Source organism: Aspergillus puulaauensis, chromosome 4, assembly GCF_016861865.1.
Source record: "Aspergillus puulaauensis MK2 DNA, chromosome 4, nearly complete sequence".
Lineage (NCBI taxonomy): Eukaryota > Fungi > Ascomycota > Eurotiomycetes > Eurotiales > Aspergillaceae > Aspergillus > Aspergillus puulaauensis.
The window spans coordinates 2,260,402-2,277,319 of record NC_054860.1 but is presented as its reverse complement, the minus strand read 5'-3'; the positions used below and the strand labels follow the sequence as shown (position 1 = coordinate 2,277,319).

At 49.1% G+C, this 16,918-nt stretch overlaps 6 protein-coding genes and 3 non-coding genes across 9 annotated transcripts; 5 read left to right on the top strand and 4 right to left on the bottom strand.

Moving 5' to 3' along the window:
- Positions 1-635: 635 nt before the first annotated feature.
- On the bottom strand, positions 636-2,749 carry APUU_40926S (Leucine Rich Repeat domain protein; the record flags this gene model as incomplete). Its single annotated transcript, XM_041704053.1, has 3 exons — positions 636-2,056; positions 2,118-2,453; positions 2,560-2,749. The coding sequence occupies 3 exons, from the start codon at positions 2,747-2,749 to the stop codon at positions 636-638; spliced, it is 1,947 nt and encodes a 648-aa protein (XP_041556676.1).
- A 1,413-nt stretch (positions 2,750-4,162) lies between these two features.
- Positions 4,163-4,489, bottom strand: APUU_40925S (uncharacterized protein; the record flags this gene model as incomplete). The annotated part of the gene is made up of 1 exon (XM_041704051.1): positions 4,163-4,489. One exon carries the CDS (start codon positions 4,487-4,489, stop codon positions 4,163-4,165), a length of 327 nt encoding a protein of 108 aa, XP_041556675.1.
- Positions 4,490-5,457: 968 nt separating this feature from the next.
- APUU_40924S (GrpB family protein) lies at positions 5,458-6,105 on the bottom strand (the record flags this gene model as incomplete). The annotated part of the gene is made up of 1 exon (XM_041704050.1): positions 5,458-6,105. The coding sequence occupies one exon, from the start codon at positions 6,103-6,105 to the stop codon at positions 5,458-5,460; it is 648 nt and encodes a 215-aa protein (XP_041556674.1).
- Positions 6,106-6,773: 668 nt separating this feature from the next.
- Positions 6,774-7,169, top strand: APUU_40923A (uncharacterized protein; the record flags this gene model as incomplete). The annotated part of the gene is given in 2 exon segments (XM_041704049.1): positions 6,774-6,786; positions 6,802-7,169. 2 exon segments carry the CDS (start codon positions 6,774-6,776, stop codon positions 7,167-7,169), a joined length of 381 nt encoding a protein of 126 aa, XP_041556673.1.
- A 1,018-nt stretch (positions 7,170-8,187) lies between these two features.
- Positions 8,188-10,019, top strand: gua1 (GMP synthase (glutamine-hydrolyzing); the record flags this gene model as incomplete). The annotated part of the gene is made up of 5 exons (XM_041704048.1): positions 8,188-8,252; positions 8,318-8,805; positions 8,862-9,341; positions 9,393-9,596; positions 9,655-10,019. 5 exons carry the CDS (start codon positions 8,188-8,190, stop codon positions 10,017-10,019), a joined length of 1,602 nt encoding a protein of 533 aa, XP_041556672.1.
- A 338-nt stretch (positions 10,020-10,357) lies between these two features.
- Positions 10,358-10,448, bottom strand: APUU_t40021S. Its single transcript has one exon. It is a non-coding gene; the product is annotated as a tRNA-Asp (tRNA).
- Positions 10,449-11,065: 617 nt separating this feature from the next.
- APUU_40921A (uncharacterized protein) lies at positions 11,066-14,161 on the top strand (the record flags this gene model as incomplete). Its single annotated transcript, XM_041704047.1, has 1 exon — positions 11,066-14,161. One exon carries the CDS (start codon positions 11,066-11,068, stop codon positions 14,159-14,161), a length of 3,096 nt encoding a protein of 1,031 aa, XP_041556671.1.
- A 396-nt stretch (positions 14,162-14,557) lies between these two features.
- APUU_t40020A lies at positions 14,558-14,648 on the top strand. The gene has a single exon. It is a non-coding gene; the product is annotated as a tRNA-Asp (tRNA).
- Positions 14,649-15,240: 592 nt separating this feature from the next.
- APUU_t40019A lies at positions 15,241-15,329 on the top strand. Its single transcript has one exon. It is a non-coding gene; the product is annotated as a tRNA-Asp (tRNA).
- The last annotated feature ends 1,589 nt before the right edge of the window (positions 15,330-16,918 follow it).

Below are 16,918 nucleotides of genomic sequence, written 5' to 3'. Positions count from 1 at the left end.
CACTGTCCTGGGCGGCGGAGAGCGATCCGCCCATCGGGAGGGAATAAAACCCCAGTGGACGCGCTGGGTAAGGAGTGCAGAAGGTCGAATGCCTTCGAGATTAGAGATGCGCCTAGATGATGCCGAGATAGTGAAAGTGAAGTTTGGAAGTCTGGGACTGGAGCTGCTGAAATACTGCGGCACGTGATTGGGCCAGACTTTGGAAGAGCCTCCAACGACTCTCGAGTCAATCTCAGAACTACGTACTAAATATTGCAATAATATTAAATCGATAAAGTTTTATTGCGAATTTAAATAATATAAAGAATAATGCTCCAGCAATTCCCATAATCATATCAAACTCATATCAAAGTCAAAATCAATAGAGGTATTCCGTAAGCCTAGAAAATAACAAACAAATCTTGCTTCCGCTATGCAGCCAAAACAAAGCCCACGCTCAATCATAAAAATGAAAAGAGAGCCGCTCACTTTTGTGCTCCGGAAACTGAAATTGGAGGAGAGAATCCCACCCAGAGCTAAACATGAACGCCAAAAAATAAGTAGGACATGCAAGAAAAATAATAATCATGGGTATATAACCTCAAAACTCATCATTTCCCGATAAAAATCAATAATGTTTTTGCGGGCAAATTTCATCACCTCTTGAACATGTAGTGTCCATAGAGGCCCCCAACGTCGCCAACAGCAACGGGGATTTTCTTCATTCCCCACCAGCGAGCTCCCATCTTCCAAAAACGAGAGCCATCATCGATTGGAGTACCAGGCATCGAGGCAGGGTCACGGACATACCATCCGCGACGGCCTAATTCACGGACTGTCCAGTCGGGAGAACTCTTGGTATTCTTTGGTTTCTCGCGCAGTGGCGTGATGAGTTTGTCGTTGAACTCGATCACTTGAAGAGGGTAGCTTTGCTTCGTGAGCAGCAGGCAAGTATTAGTGTTAAAAACCGTGCCCACTGTCAGGCGAGGTACTTTGGTAAGGTCAAGGTAGCAAAGCGAAGATGGCTGCCAGGGTGCCACTTCCGAGCCCGATGCGGCCTCGGTCTCAGTCTCGGCTTTGGGTTGAGGAGACGCAAAGAAGCGGCTGAGATCCTGAGCTGACAGGTCTGCTGAGCTGAGACCCAGCTCCTCCAGGTGCTTTGTCAAGGGAATCAAAGCCTCAGTGTGGTCTGAGGTGATTCTAGCACCCCCGAGGTTGAGCGAACGGAGCGAGGTCGGGAGCTTGGGAAGCAGCTTTCGTACGTCTTCTTCCTCCAGGAGCCGGTATCGAGAGGCGTCTGTCATGACGTTAAGGAATACCAAAGAGTCCTTTACAGCTGGATGTGTTGTCAAAAATTCCACCACTCGCGGTCCTCCCAGTCGGATGCACCGTGAAAGACTCAGATGAGTGATCCGGGCAGTTTCTGGAATGGAGAATAATGCATCCTCGCTGACCTGGGTGTGGGTGAGATCCAGATGGGTCAGATTAACCAGCTTAGGGAGCAAAATTTCGTAGGACGACGATGGAACGCCGCTGCATTCGTGGAAGGAAATTCGCCGTAAATTCGGCAGCGTCAGGGGAAGGCCACGTCCAGCGTGCAAAGACTGGTGGAAGATAGTCGAGAAGGCCGACGAGGAGCTACCACAAAAATCAAGACTAGTCAAATTGGGGAGGCCAGTGAACAGCTTGGTCAGAACTTCCACGCTGATATCTCCTTCAAGGTGCTCCTGGAGCAAGCATTCCTTGAGGTTCGGCAGAAGTTCTAGGAATTTCAGGAGTGTTGTGGATGTCAAGTTTTGGATTTCGGAGTTCATCTGCTTGGTGCGGCCAAGACCAACAGAGGTAAAGTGAGAAAAGTCGAGGCGACGAACTAGGGTTCCCAAGGCCGGGTACTGTGACATGTGGTTGAGAGCCTTGGAGAAGATAACGGAGTGTGGGAAAGTCATGTTCCTGTACAGCACGCTAAGGGTTGCAGCATGCAAGGTCCTCGAGGTGAGCAGGCACGAAATCAAGTCGACATTTCGGGGTGTGTAGCCGTTTGGAGGGACATCCAAAGCGAGGTGTGATATAATTTGGTCTAAAACCTAGTCAGAAACACGAACAAAGCCGGGAGGAAAGATGATACGGGTGTGTCTTACCAAGAATCTCCGGGGGCATTTTCTCCAGCACAGATGTTCCCGGCTCTGGCCCGGGGTCTGGCTTCTGTTCTTTCACCTCCGGTGTCTTGCTTGTCGGAGTAGCGATGGTTGGAGTCTCTTCCCAGGCCCAGCCACGAGCAGTCATGTTCCCAAGGCCCCGGAGGTCACTGTAGCTCCTGCTAAGGCTCTTTCCGCCCAAACGAATCTGTTTCCAGCCCAGGAACCCTCCGCAGGGGCAGCAGAACTCTGGGGCATGTTGCATGTCGTGGCTGTCCAGCTTGGGGTGCTCTTTGGGAGAATGTTCACCGTGTGTATCCACGAAGGATTGCGCAATTCCTATGAACCAATGTTAGAGATTCAAGCCAAGGCAACGGACATTGACCTACACCTGGCATTGTGTCGAAGCGAACCCAAGCAGGCCAAGGCGGAGGGGAATTCGTACCGTCAATGTCTTCTTTGATTGAGCCGAACGACTCGCGACGGCTGCTATTTTTTGATCGATTAGGCGAGGAGCATGAGGAGTTGCGGGAAGAGTTGCGAGATTCAGTGGTGGGAGAGGCGTTCCTCGGAGGGCCAGTCGAGAAAGAGGCCTTGCGGATTGCGATAGACGGAGAGGTGGTAGCGGCAGACATGGTGGAGAGTCGCTGGAGCCGTGGGCTCTATATAGGCGAAAGACTCCCCTCTCTCAAAAAGGCAGGTCAAAGGTGAGGGCACCACAAAGGAAAAAAAGCAAAATTGTGAATAATGGAGCCTTTGGCACAGGGGTTGAAAAAGCTTTTCTTTCCCCAGATTCCCACCGAAGAATTTGAAGCAGGTTGCAGCGACGAGAGTGGCCAAGGCAGCGCCGTGTGAGGAGACAAGCAAAAGCTGTTAGTCACAGAATTCGGGCACTGGAACAAGGTCTGGCTCCGAGTGGACGGCGCTATTGGAAGGGATGGACCCGCGTAACCGAAGAGGGACAAACAAGGTGACGGGAAAGCAGGTCGGAGGAGATTCGAGAATGGCCAGCGAGCAGCAGGAGGAGCAGGGGCGGGGAGCGGACGCGAGGAGGGTGTGCGGACGGTCAAGTGTGAACGGGAGAGTGTAGTTAAGTGGGAGAGCTGACACCGAAGGTCGTGGTGGTGAGGTTTCTATGAAGTAAGTGAAATGCTGGTAGTGGACCAGAACAAGTCGAGTGCCAGAAAGCTACTGTCAGAGATTCCCTCAGAGCCGTGGAATGGATGCGACAGATTATTTATTAGAGATCGAGCTGTTACAGCTGCAGGGATGAGAAGAAAAGTTTCTTTACGGAGGCGAAAATCTGAAGAAGGAGCACGGGTGAATGAACGCGGCGAACAAAAAAAGACAGTTGAGCCTGGTGGCACTGTTTACTCTCTGACTCAACAGCGCCCGGACTCGAGAGCCGTGGATGCCATATACTTCGATGCTAATTGTCCGACTTGTCCGACATGGCACCGCAGCACCTTCTGTAGTAGTTCCTTATTCAAGCATCAAGACTAGCGCCTTTATTCGCAACGGTGATTTGGCCCCCGGTCGGCAAGGCGATTTTTTGCTTATTCCGGTACCGTTTGAATTTGATCTCTATCGACTGGCCACGCTCATTTGCTGGGTGTCGTCGAATCTCCCCAAATCTCGTCAGTCAGATGATGGATGGCACTGGGCAACAGTCGACCTGGTCAAGTGCACACCCGCTGGTTGATGCTGGGGATCGCCCGCCTGCATTCTATGACATAATGGAAAACCACCTCCGCAGCCCCCGTGACTGCCAGCGACTGGGAAGCTGTCAGAGCACCCTCCTTGGCGGTACGCTCCGATACAACGCTGTACTGAAACTTTGGCTTCGTGGAACAGGATTCCTGCTGCTGCTCGAGAGTCAATGCTCGCTGGGGGTTGTGCGACACTTGGGAGCATAGTATCTGCCATATTCAACCTTTATAACGCTTCTTCTCCGCAATTTTCCCCCATCTCGCCTCTCAATTCCGCCGCGCATTAATACGGACCATGTACCGGCAGGAACCAGAGGCGAATTCCTTAGCTAACAGTTACTACTTTCCGGCCCGCCATTTGTGCTCGGCGGGGTCCCGTGACCCTGCGGAGGAAGGAGGTGAGTGGTCCGAGTCTCGCTCCTCGTCATCGTCCCGCCGTCCTCCTCTGCAAGGTTCCAGCTTCGGATTCGTCTCGTCAACCTTCCCCGGGGTGCATGATCGGCGGTCCTGTCGCTTTTTCTCCAGCGCACATGGGAACTGCTTTTCAGTCTGACTGGGTCCAGATCTTGTAGAGCGGCTACGGCTCGAATTCCACTCCGGAGTCGGGACGGCCACCGAAGGTCCTCCTTCCTCCAATTCGACGCCACAGGGGGTGTTTTGATGCATTTTCCGTGGAAAACCCCTGCGGTATATTAAATGGTTGGAGACAATGCGGTAAACGCAGCAACTATGTGCCAAGGAAAATCATTATCCCAGGCTCTTGGTTCTGCGCATCTCACCACTTGGGCTCCTCACTATGGAGCTTCGGCCGAAACACTATTAACAATCACAGACAGACTATTAACCTTGGTCTCAAATCACATCTCGTTTAATTCATATCGGCCACAGAGACGCCATCGTGCCCTCGGCTCATTGGCCTGGGCATGAGTCTGTTTGTCAACACATTCCCGTCTTGAGGCAGCAGGACTATCCGACGCTATCCGTGTCAGAAGTTGTTCAATTTGTCAGAAGTGGTTCAATTCATCACGCCATATTGATCTTTCATAAGACAAGGATTGTGTCTTCCAGCCGGGGGATGACATATTTTGACGCCCACCAAGTGAGGAGTCTCCTCACTTGCCGTTGCTACCCCTCACATAGTCCACCCCAGAGAATATCGGAAATGCTTGGTCCGGGAATGAGACCTTACATGGCTGCGCATGAACTCATCCTGAGGTCCTCATTAGGTTATTCCCCAAGATTGCAGATCCCGCATCTCCTTTTACTAGGTTGCTGCGTTGGCGAAACGAAAGAGTCGCTGCGCTGAACTAGATCCACTGCATTTCAACCCGAGCCCTGTGCATTGCCCAATGATTGAGTCCAAATATTTTGGCAAGTATAAGCCGTATCTTGGCATCTACCACCTGATGAACAACAACATTCCAAAATTGGCTCTTGAGTCTTGCCCCTAGATATGTTTAATTCCTTGCTTGGAGAGGCCAAGAATCAATTACGCGGATGCCAAGGTGGCCCTAGAGTATCCCTTCTCAATAGGCTCTCCTTATGAGGATGCACTAAGTTCCAGCCCAGGGCACGATTCTGGGGCCTGTAAAACGAGAGATACAACAAGAAATCGCATCGTCCAAGCCCAGAACTCAGGAGTCCTTCGTACTTTTCCCCAACAGCCCATGCGCCTCGTAAACCCTCTTCAAGATCTCCCTAATAACCGGCTCCTTTCGATCATTATACTGCTGCACCGACTCGCCCCTCTCCCGACTCTCCCCCGCAGCCTTTCTTTTCGCACTCGCATACAACTCCCTATCCCCCTCATTCTTCGGATCCCTCAACCAATCCCTAAACATCCGATGCCTCACAACCTCAGGACTATCAGGCCCAAAAACATGGACATTCGCATACGGCTCCACACACCCAAAAAACCGATGCTGGTGCCACAGCGGCTCGCGGAGAACGAACTGTAGCCCTGCGCTTTCAAGCACGGGGACATAAGTTTCTTCCGCGGTGGGGTCGGCCACGACGACGTCGAGGTCGATGACTGCTTTTGCGGGGATGCCCGGGACGCTCGTGCTGCCGACGTGCTGGATGTAGAGGAGGCTTGGTGGGGATTGGGATTGCGCAAAGGCGGTTTTTATGCGTTCTTCGAGGACGGAGAAGGATGTGGCCCAGGTGGGGTCGGGCGAAACAATCTCGATTTCTTTGTTGGGTCGATGCGAGATGCGTTCGTAGGCGGCGGGGTCGTAGGAGATGTGCGTGGTTATGGTGCTTGGGGGTGCTTTTGTGGCCATGTTTAGAGAGTTGTGGTGGATTTAGATATGGTATTGTAAATATACTGCGAAGTAGTGGCAGTAAGATGCCTTTATTTTTATTTTTATTCCCCTTCAATGTATGGATGAGAAGAGCAGCTTGAAAAACAGACTGAGGGGTCTTTATTGTTGCACTGGTGTTTGTTCGCTCTGTTGCACTCTTGCCTTTTCTGCTCTAGTGCTTATAGCGAATACGAGACATACCTAGAACAGATGGAACAGGAATACATCTCCAAATAATTCATTGCCTGGTTTATCGTTGATAAGAAGTTATTTAAATTGGATATTCGCCCGCTCAAGCCAGGTTCGTGGGGATTCCCGGCGGTTATTTAACACCTACGGTGATTGTAGGTCAACTATAAAAACAAATATCGTCCATCCATATAGCCATGTCCGAACCCGCTTTTAATATATGAACGGCAAATATCACAGTATCATGGGAAGGCCAGCACCAAGTCATGGTATGGCGCATTTTTCAGCAAGAGTGCTAGTAGCAACCCAATTAGACAGATGAATAGAGACTTCGTTTAGAAAGTTATTAAGGTATTCATTCCCAGTATGGTGAAGTTGAAAGAGCAGCCATAAGATGGCGATACTTCAACCAACCAACCTGCGATTACCCTTTTCGAAAACGTCCACAATCTGCTACAATGTCTATTACTGGTACGACTTCTACAGGATTCCTTGATCTTTCCGAGGATTTACACCTTTATCTTTGTCAAAGCCTCTACCCACGGCATATCAACAATGTTGCCAGAACATGCAAGCTATCATACCACCGTTTGAGCCTAGAACTATGGAAGCGAGGAACTGTGACGGCCGTCTCCAAAGATGACATACTTTACCACGCCGTTTCGAGGGGCAATCGGGGTCTTTTACAAAAATTGGATGATGAATATAAGCTTGACTTCAAGCATCACAGTGCGCAAAATGCGATAGATGCAGCAGCGTACAGAACTAATCCGACTAGGAGCAGATTTCAACAAACTCCAACCGATGAAGCATCATACAACGAACACGCCTTTCTGCTAAAGTTTTACGAGTAGCGAACGCCAAATTGGCGTACAAGAGGTACACGGATCAAGACTTCGAAGACACAGTTCGGGGAAACCTTACCCATAGCAGTCTCCCGACATTCCTTCACCATGCAGCTTTTGAAAAAAATATAGGTGCAATGGAACTCCTGGTCTCAAAAGGCCTGAAAGCAGCCTACTTAACCCCCCTTCATGTGGGAAGCGATCATCTCAACTTCATGTACAAAGATCGCGAATTTTTCCGATATGTCGCCACAACCAAAAGTCTCCCCTAAAAAGAAGATGCTTTAATTGCTATTTTTGACTGGGGCGTGGACCTGGATACAATTGATGAGCATGGAATGACACTTTTACACTATGCAGCCGAATGCAATGACAGTCAAATAGTTGCCCTTTTGCTCCGGTATGGGCCCAGCTTGAATATAAAAAACAGAGAAAGAATGACCCCGGTGCAGCTTGCTGAAAACAGTGGGCGGCATAAAATAGTGGACTTGTTGATGAGAAAAGCTGCTGGTCTTGAGGCTGAGTCTTTCCCTCGCAATGCGCCGAAGTTGGCCCCTGGAAAGGAAGCGTTATATAGCTCGCTTTCTAGATTCCGGTTTGCTGTTTTTATTAATTTTGCTTATCTTTTCCTCGGCAATGGGTATTGAATTTAGTCCAGTAGAACAGTAATGAATGATACAAATAACTGTGCCTATAAACAATATCTTCCATTTCGGGAATAGTGGCTTCCGATCTTATCTGATAAGATCGACAGCCCCTCATAGTATCATGTGAGCGGTGAGTAACCCCGCCAATAATTATTATTGGATTCAAATGCATGGCAGAATGGAGGAGTCATCTTTTTTTTTCTTCCCTCTGCCGTCTTCTTATCAGTCGACCCTCTGGACTTGATTTCCCGAACCGTTCTTGCTTTCAGGAAACGGTCCAGTCTGTTCACCATATACCCTTCCATATATACACAGACTCCGGTCCACCATTGACCAACCCACACCTGATAGTCCTCGAATTGAGCCATCTCAACCCCACCATGGCAGGCACAATCCCTCACAACTCGTTCGACACGATCCTCGTGTTGGACTTTGGGTCCCAATAGTATGTTTACTTGAAGGATTATTCTGAGAGCTAGAGGGAACCTAGACTAATGTCCACCTCACCAGCACCCACCTCATCACCCGCCGTCTGCGCGAAATCAATGTCTACTCCGAGATGCTCCCCTGCACCCAGAAGCTCGCCGATCTGGGATGGAAGCCCAAGGGTATCATTCTCTCCGGCGGCCCATACTCCGTCTATGAGAATGGCGCACCCCACGCCGACCCTGCCTTCTTCGATCTCGGTGTCCCCATCCTCGGTATCTGCTACGGGCTGCAAGAGCTCGCCCACCGCTTGCACGCGGACAATGTCGTTGCAGGTACTGCCAGGGAATATGGTCATGCCGACCTGAAGGCTACCAGGTTTGGAGGCCACGTCGATAAGCTGTTTGAGGACATTGAGGGCGATATGACTGTTTGGATGTCTCACGGTGACAAGCTCCGTAACCTGCCTGAGGGCTTCCACACTATCGGCACCACAGGGAACTCGGAATTCGCGGCTATTGCGCACAAGTCGGATCCGGTTTATGGAATTCAGTTCCATCCTGAGGTTACTCGTGAGTTTCACTTGCTTATGGTGGTTTTCATATAGCTGCTGACCGACAATATCCAGACACGCCCCAAGGTGGACAGCTTCTGAAGAACTTCGCTGTGGGTATTTGCGGTGCCGAGCAGAAGTGGACAATGGCGGAATTCATCGGCCAGGAAATCGCACGAATTCGCTCCCTGGTTGGTCCTGACGGCCAGGTGCTGGGTGCTGTCAGTGGTGGTGTCGACTCGACCGTTGCCGCTAAGCTGATGACAGAAGCCATTGGAGATCGATTCCACGCCGTCCTTGTGGATAATGGCTGCATGCGATTGAACGAGTGCGAGAAGGTCCAAGAGGTTCTTCAGGCGCAACTCGGTATCAACTTGACTGTCGTCGATGCTGGCGATGAATTCCTTGCTGGTCTCAAGGGTGTTGACGACCCCGAGAAGAAGCGCAAGTTCATTGGAGGAAAGTTCATTGACGTCTTTGAGGACGAGGCGAAGAAAATCGAAACCAAGAGCTCTGGAAAGGTTGAGTGGTTCCTTCAGGGTACCCTCTATCCCGGTAGGTTCTGAAAAAAACTCAACATTATACGCCGCTGCTAATTAATCCAAGATGTGATCGAAAGTATTTCCTTCAAGGGCCCCTCCCAAACCATCAAAACTCATCACAACGTCGGTGGTATCGCCGAGCGCCTGATGCGTGGCCATGGCCTCAAGCTTATCGAGCCCCTCCGCGAACTCTTCAAGGACGAAGTCCGTGAGCTCGGACGCCAACTCGGCATCTCCGCAGAGCTCGTCGGCCGCCACCCCTTCCCCGGTAAGCCAGAGACCTTTACTTTCCATCCACTACCTACTAAACTAACTAACCCAACCAGGCCCCGGCATCGCCATCCGCGTCCTTGGTGAAGTCACCAAAGAAAAGGTCGAAATGGCCCGCAAGGCCGACCACATCTTCGTCACCATGATCCGCGAAGCTGGCATCTACGACGAAATCGGCCAGGCATATGCCGCTCTCGACCCATCGCGCGCCGTCGGCGTCATGGGCGACAAGCGCGTGTACGCCAACATCATCCTACTCCGCGCAATCTCCACAAAGGACTTCATGACCGCCACGCCATACCCCTTCTCATACGAGTTCCTGTCCAAGGTGTCGACGCGCATCGTCAACGAGGTCTCTGGTGTGTGCCGTGTGTGCTACGATTATACGAGCAAGCCTCCGGGTACTATTGAGATGGAGTAAAAGCGGTATACTTGACCTATAATAAGTATACGTAATCTCTCTACGCATTGGGTTTGGGTTGAATTGGGTCAGGTTGGGATAGTATAGAAGGGGATAGAGGAAAAGTCTTCTTGAATTTCCCGGTTACGAAGATATATCGATTGAATGCAGCCATTTTTGACGTTTTCATATCCATATGTACCACTACCTTCCTTACCACATAATACCGCCACAACTGTGGTCGATAACTCGGTGTCTCCGTAGTCCCTACGTTCTAGATACCCGATAACCAACTCCACCCTTCCCACAACACCCAAAAAAAAACTTCACCAATCCCAGAAACAAAAGCAAAAATATGTCTCCCCGACTGGGAGTCGAACCCAGGTCTCCCGCGCTTGTTCCTGGTAAGGGTTGACAAGCGGAAATCATAGACCGTTAGACCATCGAGGAAGTGGATGCCGAGAATTTTTCCTATATCGACCTCTAGTCCGGTGGCGGATGGAGTGGGTGCATTTTGTGGTTAGGGCTACGTAGTTATACATTTAGACTCGCCATAAATATTAGGAAACTCGAAGAAAAGCTGAATAAAAGGAAGCTGGAGTCGAAATATTGGCTGTGCTTAGGCGCTTCTACACAGGATGAGTGTTTGATATAAATGTCTAGTCGGTTGTTATAGCTGCGTCTTTCCCAGGTAGCTTTCTCTTATACGTGGAGGACCTCGACATGGGAAACTGTCAGCTGCCTACTGTTAAGTGAAATAATAACATCATATAAAACAAACCTTGGCCAACGCTGACCTGAAGGGCGGAATATATCATATTATGTCTGGTGCAAGCTTGTCTACGCTTTTTATCTCTCATGTAGAGGCAGTGGGCGGCAGCAGGCATGGATGTGAATGACCGGCCAGACAGTGGGGGGCTCCCAATGTTCTCGGGCTTTCATGAGTGAATATTTGTCTCAAAATAGTGAGTAAAAAAATTTTCCACTTGATAGATTGTCTATTGCAAGACTTCTTTCTTGCTTGCGGGACCATCAACGTCCCCAAAATCTCATTGCTAAACGCAATTATGGGACATAAAAGGTCAACATCGATGCCCATTTCAAGATCCTATACTTTACATGTTCATGAGATTGATTTACAGAATGCAAGTGTATCCAAGTCAGCAGAAGGTCCTGGTGATGCAATTTTTGAAACGAAAGCCGGTGTTAAACGACTATTCCATTCTTTACGAGCCCGACACATCGACGTGTCGAGCATGGCGTTTGAGAGGTTCAAACAGACTCTTCGGAGAGCGCAAACACAAACAGAACGCCAATTACTAAAAAGATTTCTTCTGCAGCCAATGCAGATTTCAAACGCCGAGCTAAAGCAGATTTTAGAAATCCGCAATGTCTTCGAAGGGGATAAGGTCCCAGCTATGACGAATGTCGATCGAGCTCATAGGTTTTACATTCGGTCGTGGGTTTTCACACCAGTCCAACTTCTCCTGGTTGTACAGCTACTTCGTACGAAAGGATTCGGTTCCGCGCGGCTTGACGAATGGGAATTTCAGTGTTGCATTACAGTTTTCGGGACTCTCACTGTTCGTTACATAGGTATGATCAAAGGCCGTCGCGACTTCGTTCAAAGATCCCAACTTGATATTTCCGAGAAATCGCCGAACAGCCTATTCGGTGCCTTTCGTGACATTATGAAAGAGAGATTCCCCTTAGTTCACGATGAACTGGAGATACACGAGTTTCCACATCTTGCTTTTTCTATGCTTGGCTCAAACGAGATCGTGGGCAACCAACTGGTGGCAGACGACACAGAACGTCTATTGATTCAGTTCTTCGGCGAAAGATCGCTGCTGAACGTGCAGTCTGGTGGCCAATACATTGATTACCTCCCAAAAATCACTGACGAAAAACTTTTCAGGGGCTTCAATTCCCGATACTTTACTGAATTCTCCAGTAGTTGCGAGCAGTTTCCGGGCACAGCTTGGGGCAAACTGTCAGATGATTTCGACGAGATTGAAAGGCACGCACGGACTCATAGTGAACTGTACCACTTCCACCATGATTACTTCAATGTGATGAAGAATGAGGCACGTCCTTACCAGTATAAGGGATATACAGTTATGGTCTATCTTGGGGAAGAGCTCTCACGAAAACATCTCAAGGCTGGGCATACGTTCTTTCAAGGTTCTGCAAGCGTTAGTGTCTTCGTCAGAGGACTAATCAACCGATTGAGTAAGATTGAAAGGGAGAAATTCAATTCCGGAAATCAGCCGCCTGATCTTCAAAAGACATACACCTTCTTCAATGTCCTTCCCTTGCCTGATTTCCCAAATGTGCATCGGGCACTTCAAATCCTCAAAAATTATATCCAATGCACACAGCCAATTATAATCGTTACCTATGGGCATCGATCCCATGCAGCCATCGCCTCCGGGTTCCAGAAACTCAAGACTCAGAGATGTGGCTTACCTCCAATGGATGGAACGCTGATTCGAATATCAAACCGCATGGATGGAGTGGTCGGCAAAGGCCAAGATATAGTCCACATATCACTCAGCCATCCTGGTAAATATCAATACGGCAACAGAGACCCGGCAAGTTTACGCAACTTCTACATTCAGAAACAACTAGTATACCTTGTTGCACATTGCACAATGGATGCCATAGATCATCATTTAAGCACACCCTCACTGTCGTCTCGGAGGGACTTAACTGCAAAGGTCCTAAACCATGTATGTGTGATCCTCAAAGGCTTAGGCACCTTTGCTCTCAAAACAACGGACCACGGAATTGATGTCTCGCTTCCTGAAAACGAGCCAAGTCAAAAGGGCTGTGGTTCTAAATTCATCCGCAACTCATTCTCCACGGTTCTCCAGATGGTGATCAAGCAAAGGGTAGGTGTTATTAATCAAAATCTCGAGGAAGACACTACTGTTGTTCCTAATTCAGGACGATCCTCCTCCAAGCGGAAGGCCGATGCCTTTGAGAAGGATCTTACATGTCCAATATTTGGCTACGGCACCTTCGATTGCATTTTCTCATTTGGGCGGGCGCACGGAAGTCAAAACTCCCCTGAGCGAATATCCCAGCTTGAGAAGCTCTGGGCCGAGAACATCCCCGAGCTACATCTGGCTATTCCAAACAACGAAGAAATGCATGAAAGATGGGTTAAGGAACTTTCTAGTCTCACGCAAGGCCAGTCGTATTTCCTCAAAGTCGTTGATGGTTTACCCCAGTCGGAATATCTCAAGGCTCTCGCCCTGGTCTGCAAGTCAACTGGTCGCCACAAAAGGCGATACGACGGGATTGGAGAGAAGACTCAGATGAGAAGTGGGCTGTGGGTCTCGAGAAAAGATATTCAAGCGCGCCGGGTCGAGCTCTCGCCACGAGTAAAGACAAAGGACTTACAGGGGTTTCCCGTTGAGATAAAGCCTAATTCCGAAATCAAGATCAAATGGCTCACCTCCGGAGGCCAGGAACAAACATTGACGGTGGAGAGTCCACGTTGTGCTATGCCGCAGAATGGGACACAAACCCGCGCCCTTTCTTTTACTGAACATGGAATTGACATAGTCGATGCCAGTGGGTTTGCCCTGCGCCCATGTGAACCCTGGGAAAAAGAGCCTTCCAAGGCAACACTGCCTAGGTGGGGTTTCAAATCGAAGAACGGCCAGTTATTGCAGGAGCTTTGGGGGGCTGTACGCTCTGAGCTCGGACTCAGCATACCTCCAGACCGTATTAGAGGATTGCCACCTCGGATTAATGGGGTAGGACTGGTTCCGTCTAACAGTGCAACAGAAACCCCCCAGCAGAATAAGCCACCCCGTGTTCAAGATGCAAATTTTCTTCTCTATAACTTTCTAAACGAAAGATTCCCCAGCGGAGGTGTTTTCCGGACGATTTCACGGGCCAAGGATAAGAATTCGACTGAGGATCTTCAGGAGTTTGTAAAATTCTGCCGAAGACCACAAAACGTGAATCATCCTTACTGCGCTAAGTGGTTAGATATGCTCGACAGGCCGCGCCCATTCATAGCCATTTTAGCACCGAACATCCGGGCATATAGGAGCTGCCAAACACAAAAGACCTATCCCTACATGCCAGGGTCGGGTTGCCATCTCACTGAGACTGTTTTCCACGTAGGGCCCCGTGGCAAACGTTAGGTAGGCATAGAATACCCCGAAAAGACCATTTGGGCCTTGGGAGCCCCATTAGAAGCACGAGTTGATACTTCAGGCAATGCCAAATTTGTCCATTGTGGTCTTGCCCCATGTCTCGGTTGATCTTGGACGAAAGAAAATCGGATTCGATGTATCTACACACCCGAAATGCAAAAAGGCGGTTGCGGACTCTGCAGTGTTATTTCATATGCATCAGGTATCGACAGCCGTACAGCATAACATACCATTGTTTAAAGACTAACATTAACATTCACGTATACTCATAGAGGTGATCCAAGTAGGGTTTCCAAAGCCATGTGATCCTACAGTTACACCCCAATGCGGCCAAAGTAGGTCTCCACTCAAGACGTCAAAGTTCTCAGAAACACCAATTAATCATCCTCGATGGTCTAACGGTCTATGATTTCCGCTTGTCAATCCCTAAAAGGAACGAGCGCGGGAGACCTGGGTTCGACTCCCAGTCGGGGAGATTTTTTATTTTTTTGAACTACTAGAAATAAACCAATCATCCTCCTCAAGTTGTTTCGATTTTCTCTTCTTGAATAGGGCCTCCTTTCTGTAAATGACATCTGAAGCGAATGGTTTCGTCCCCAGCACTGTCCAGCTAGTCAACGTGGACGAGCATGCGTATAATGGTACCGGCAAGGCGGACAGTGTACTAGGGCACACGATGGTGCGAAGGATTTAGCAATTACTGAGTTGCCAATAAAGCAGAAAACAAATTGCAGCAGTCGTGGCATCAAAACAATGACTTACGCAGTTCCCTCACTATAAGCTATGCAGGCAGTTCTACAGGGATCTTATAGGGATCCTATCATCCTACGCAGGTCGGGGGCATACTGGCGTTGTGTCAGCTGGGACCTCGCGACTCTGCCCACATTGTTGCTGTGTTCAGGGTAGTATTACAGCTTAATCCTAAATCGTACCATCTAACAATCTACTAAGATGGGGCTTTGCTTCGGCGTGGAAGCACTCGGCGGAGAGTGTCATGATTCCAGCACAGGCCTCAGTAATCTAGTTTTGGAATATGTAGTCAAAACTTGCCGAGAAATAATAACAATTCCTCGATGGTCTAACGGTCTATGATTTCCGCTTGTCACTCTTACGAGAACGAGCGCGGGAGACCTGGGTTCGACTCCCAGTCGGGGAGACTTTTTTGATTTTTTTTATATCATGTTAGCAGCCTTTCTGGCATTCAGCCTAGAACATTATACCGATGCACTACCACCAAGATCCATTATTAAAAGTGTCCTTGCTTTATTGAAGATACCAGTCTAAAGGCTTCCTTTCTTTTTACATATCAAAGGCAGGTGGTGTACTGTACCGATATATATTCTGCGCGTACGCGACCAAATTACTTTTAGATCCACTCCACAGCCCTAGGCATATTTAGATAAAACACTTGTGGAAAAGTCTCTACTAGATCGATATAAGAAGAGTGCATGATTTTTATTTAAACACAGCTATGTAAGGCCTATTTATACCCGTCCATCCTGACGCTAGGAACAAGCGAGGTTTCCTGTGTGACCTCGATGGTGAAGCCTTCGTTTACTATACAAACGGTGAATGTCGACCTTGTGACTCGTATCTTGATGGAAGAGGTGAAGAACGACCCCTTCACCTTAATCGTCAATGTCGACAACACTCCCGGCCCAACCTTCGAACCCTCAACAGAAAGGACCCAAAAACTGCGGAAGGACAGGGTAAGCATCATAGCGTGATGGAATATGCATCTGTGTTCTCCCCCTAAACATACCTCGTTATTGGGAGCTACAGGGGACATAACACAAGGGACAGGTGCAAGCACACGCTTACGACTATCCTCTCTTCCAATACCAAACCACCCCGGGGTTACTCCAAAGATGAGGGTTGCGCACCCAGAACTCGCTCACTAATCGCAACAAATGAAGTTATCTGAGAAAAGCGATATTCAGCGTCCACAGCTTCGCTAGTAGAACAGTCCTCTGGCGCAGTGAGGTACGTGGGCGGGCTTTTGGGACAAGCGATACCACTCGTTTACGATTCGTGGCGCGGCCTAGGGAATGCTACTACAGTGGATGATTACCGTCATGTCACTGTTGTCGCTGATTCCATCGCATGTGTTGAAGGTGGCGTGTATAGTATCATACCTTTTCAGCCTGCCGATTCTACTGGCCTGCTATGCCGGGGAGGTTGACCCGAATATTATCCTACCCTGGACGCCTAAATACAAAGCCCTAAAGAGCGGGCGGTGCATGCAGGCGTGAGTAACGCTTACAAGCACCCTTAAGCAACGCTAAACAAAAGAAATAAGAGTTAAAGTCTGGACGGACCCACGAGCCGGTCTCTTCGTCTGTGCTGATATTTCCACTGTTACTGAGACGTTGGACAACGGAAAGCTGTACTTTGTAAGTAGTTCCTGGATCATGGTGTTGGGGTCGTCGTATAGGGCTTGAACCGTCCACTGGGTAGGAGGGCCATCGAGTTCAGCCATAAATCCTATGTTTGTTGAGATAGAGTGGCTTGGTTGGAGTATCAGAGATAATGACTTACGTTCTGCCATGCAGGTGCCATGCAATGAGGCGGAGAATTTGAGAAAGTTGGTTCCGATGTTCTTTAAAGCGTACTACAGTTATATAGAACCGCACTTGAGGCTACCGGTATACTATGGTATACCACCTTTTATTTCCACCCCTCACTGAGCTGCAGAACACGCAACAATGGTTGATGCTCACTGCCCAGAGCACCCTGGCCAGCGGG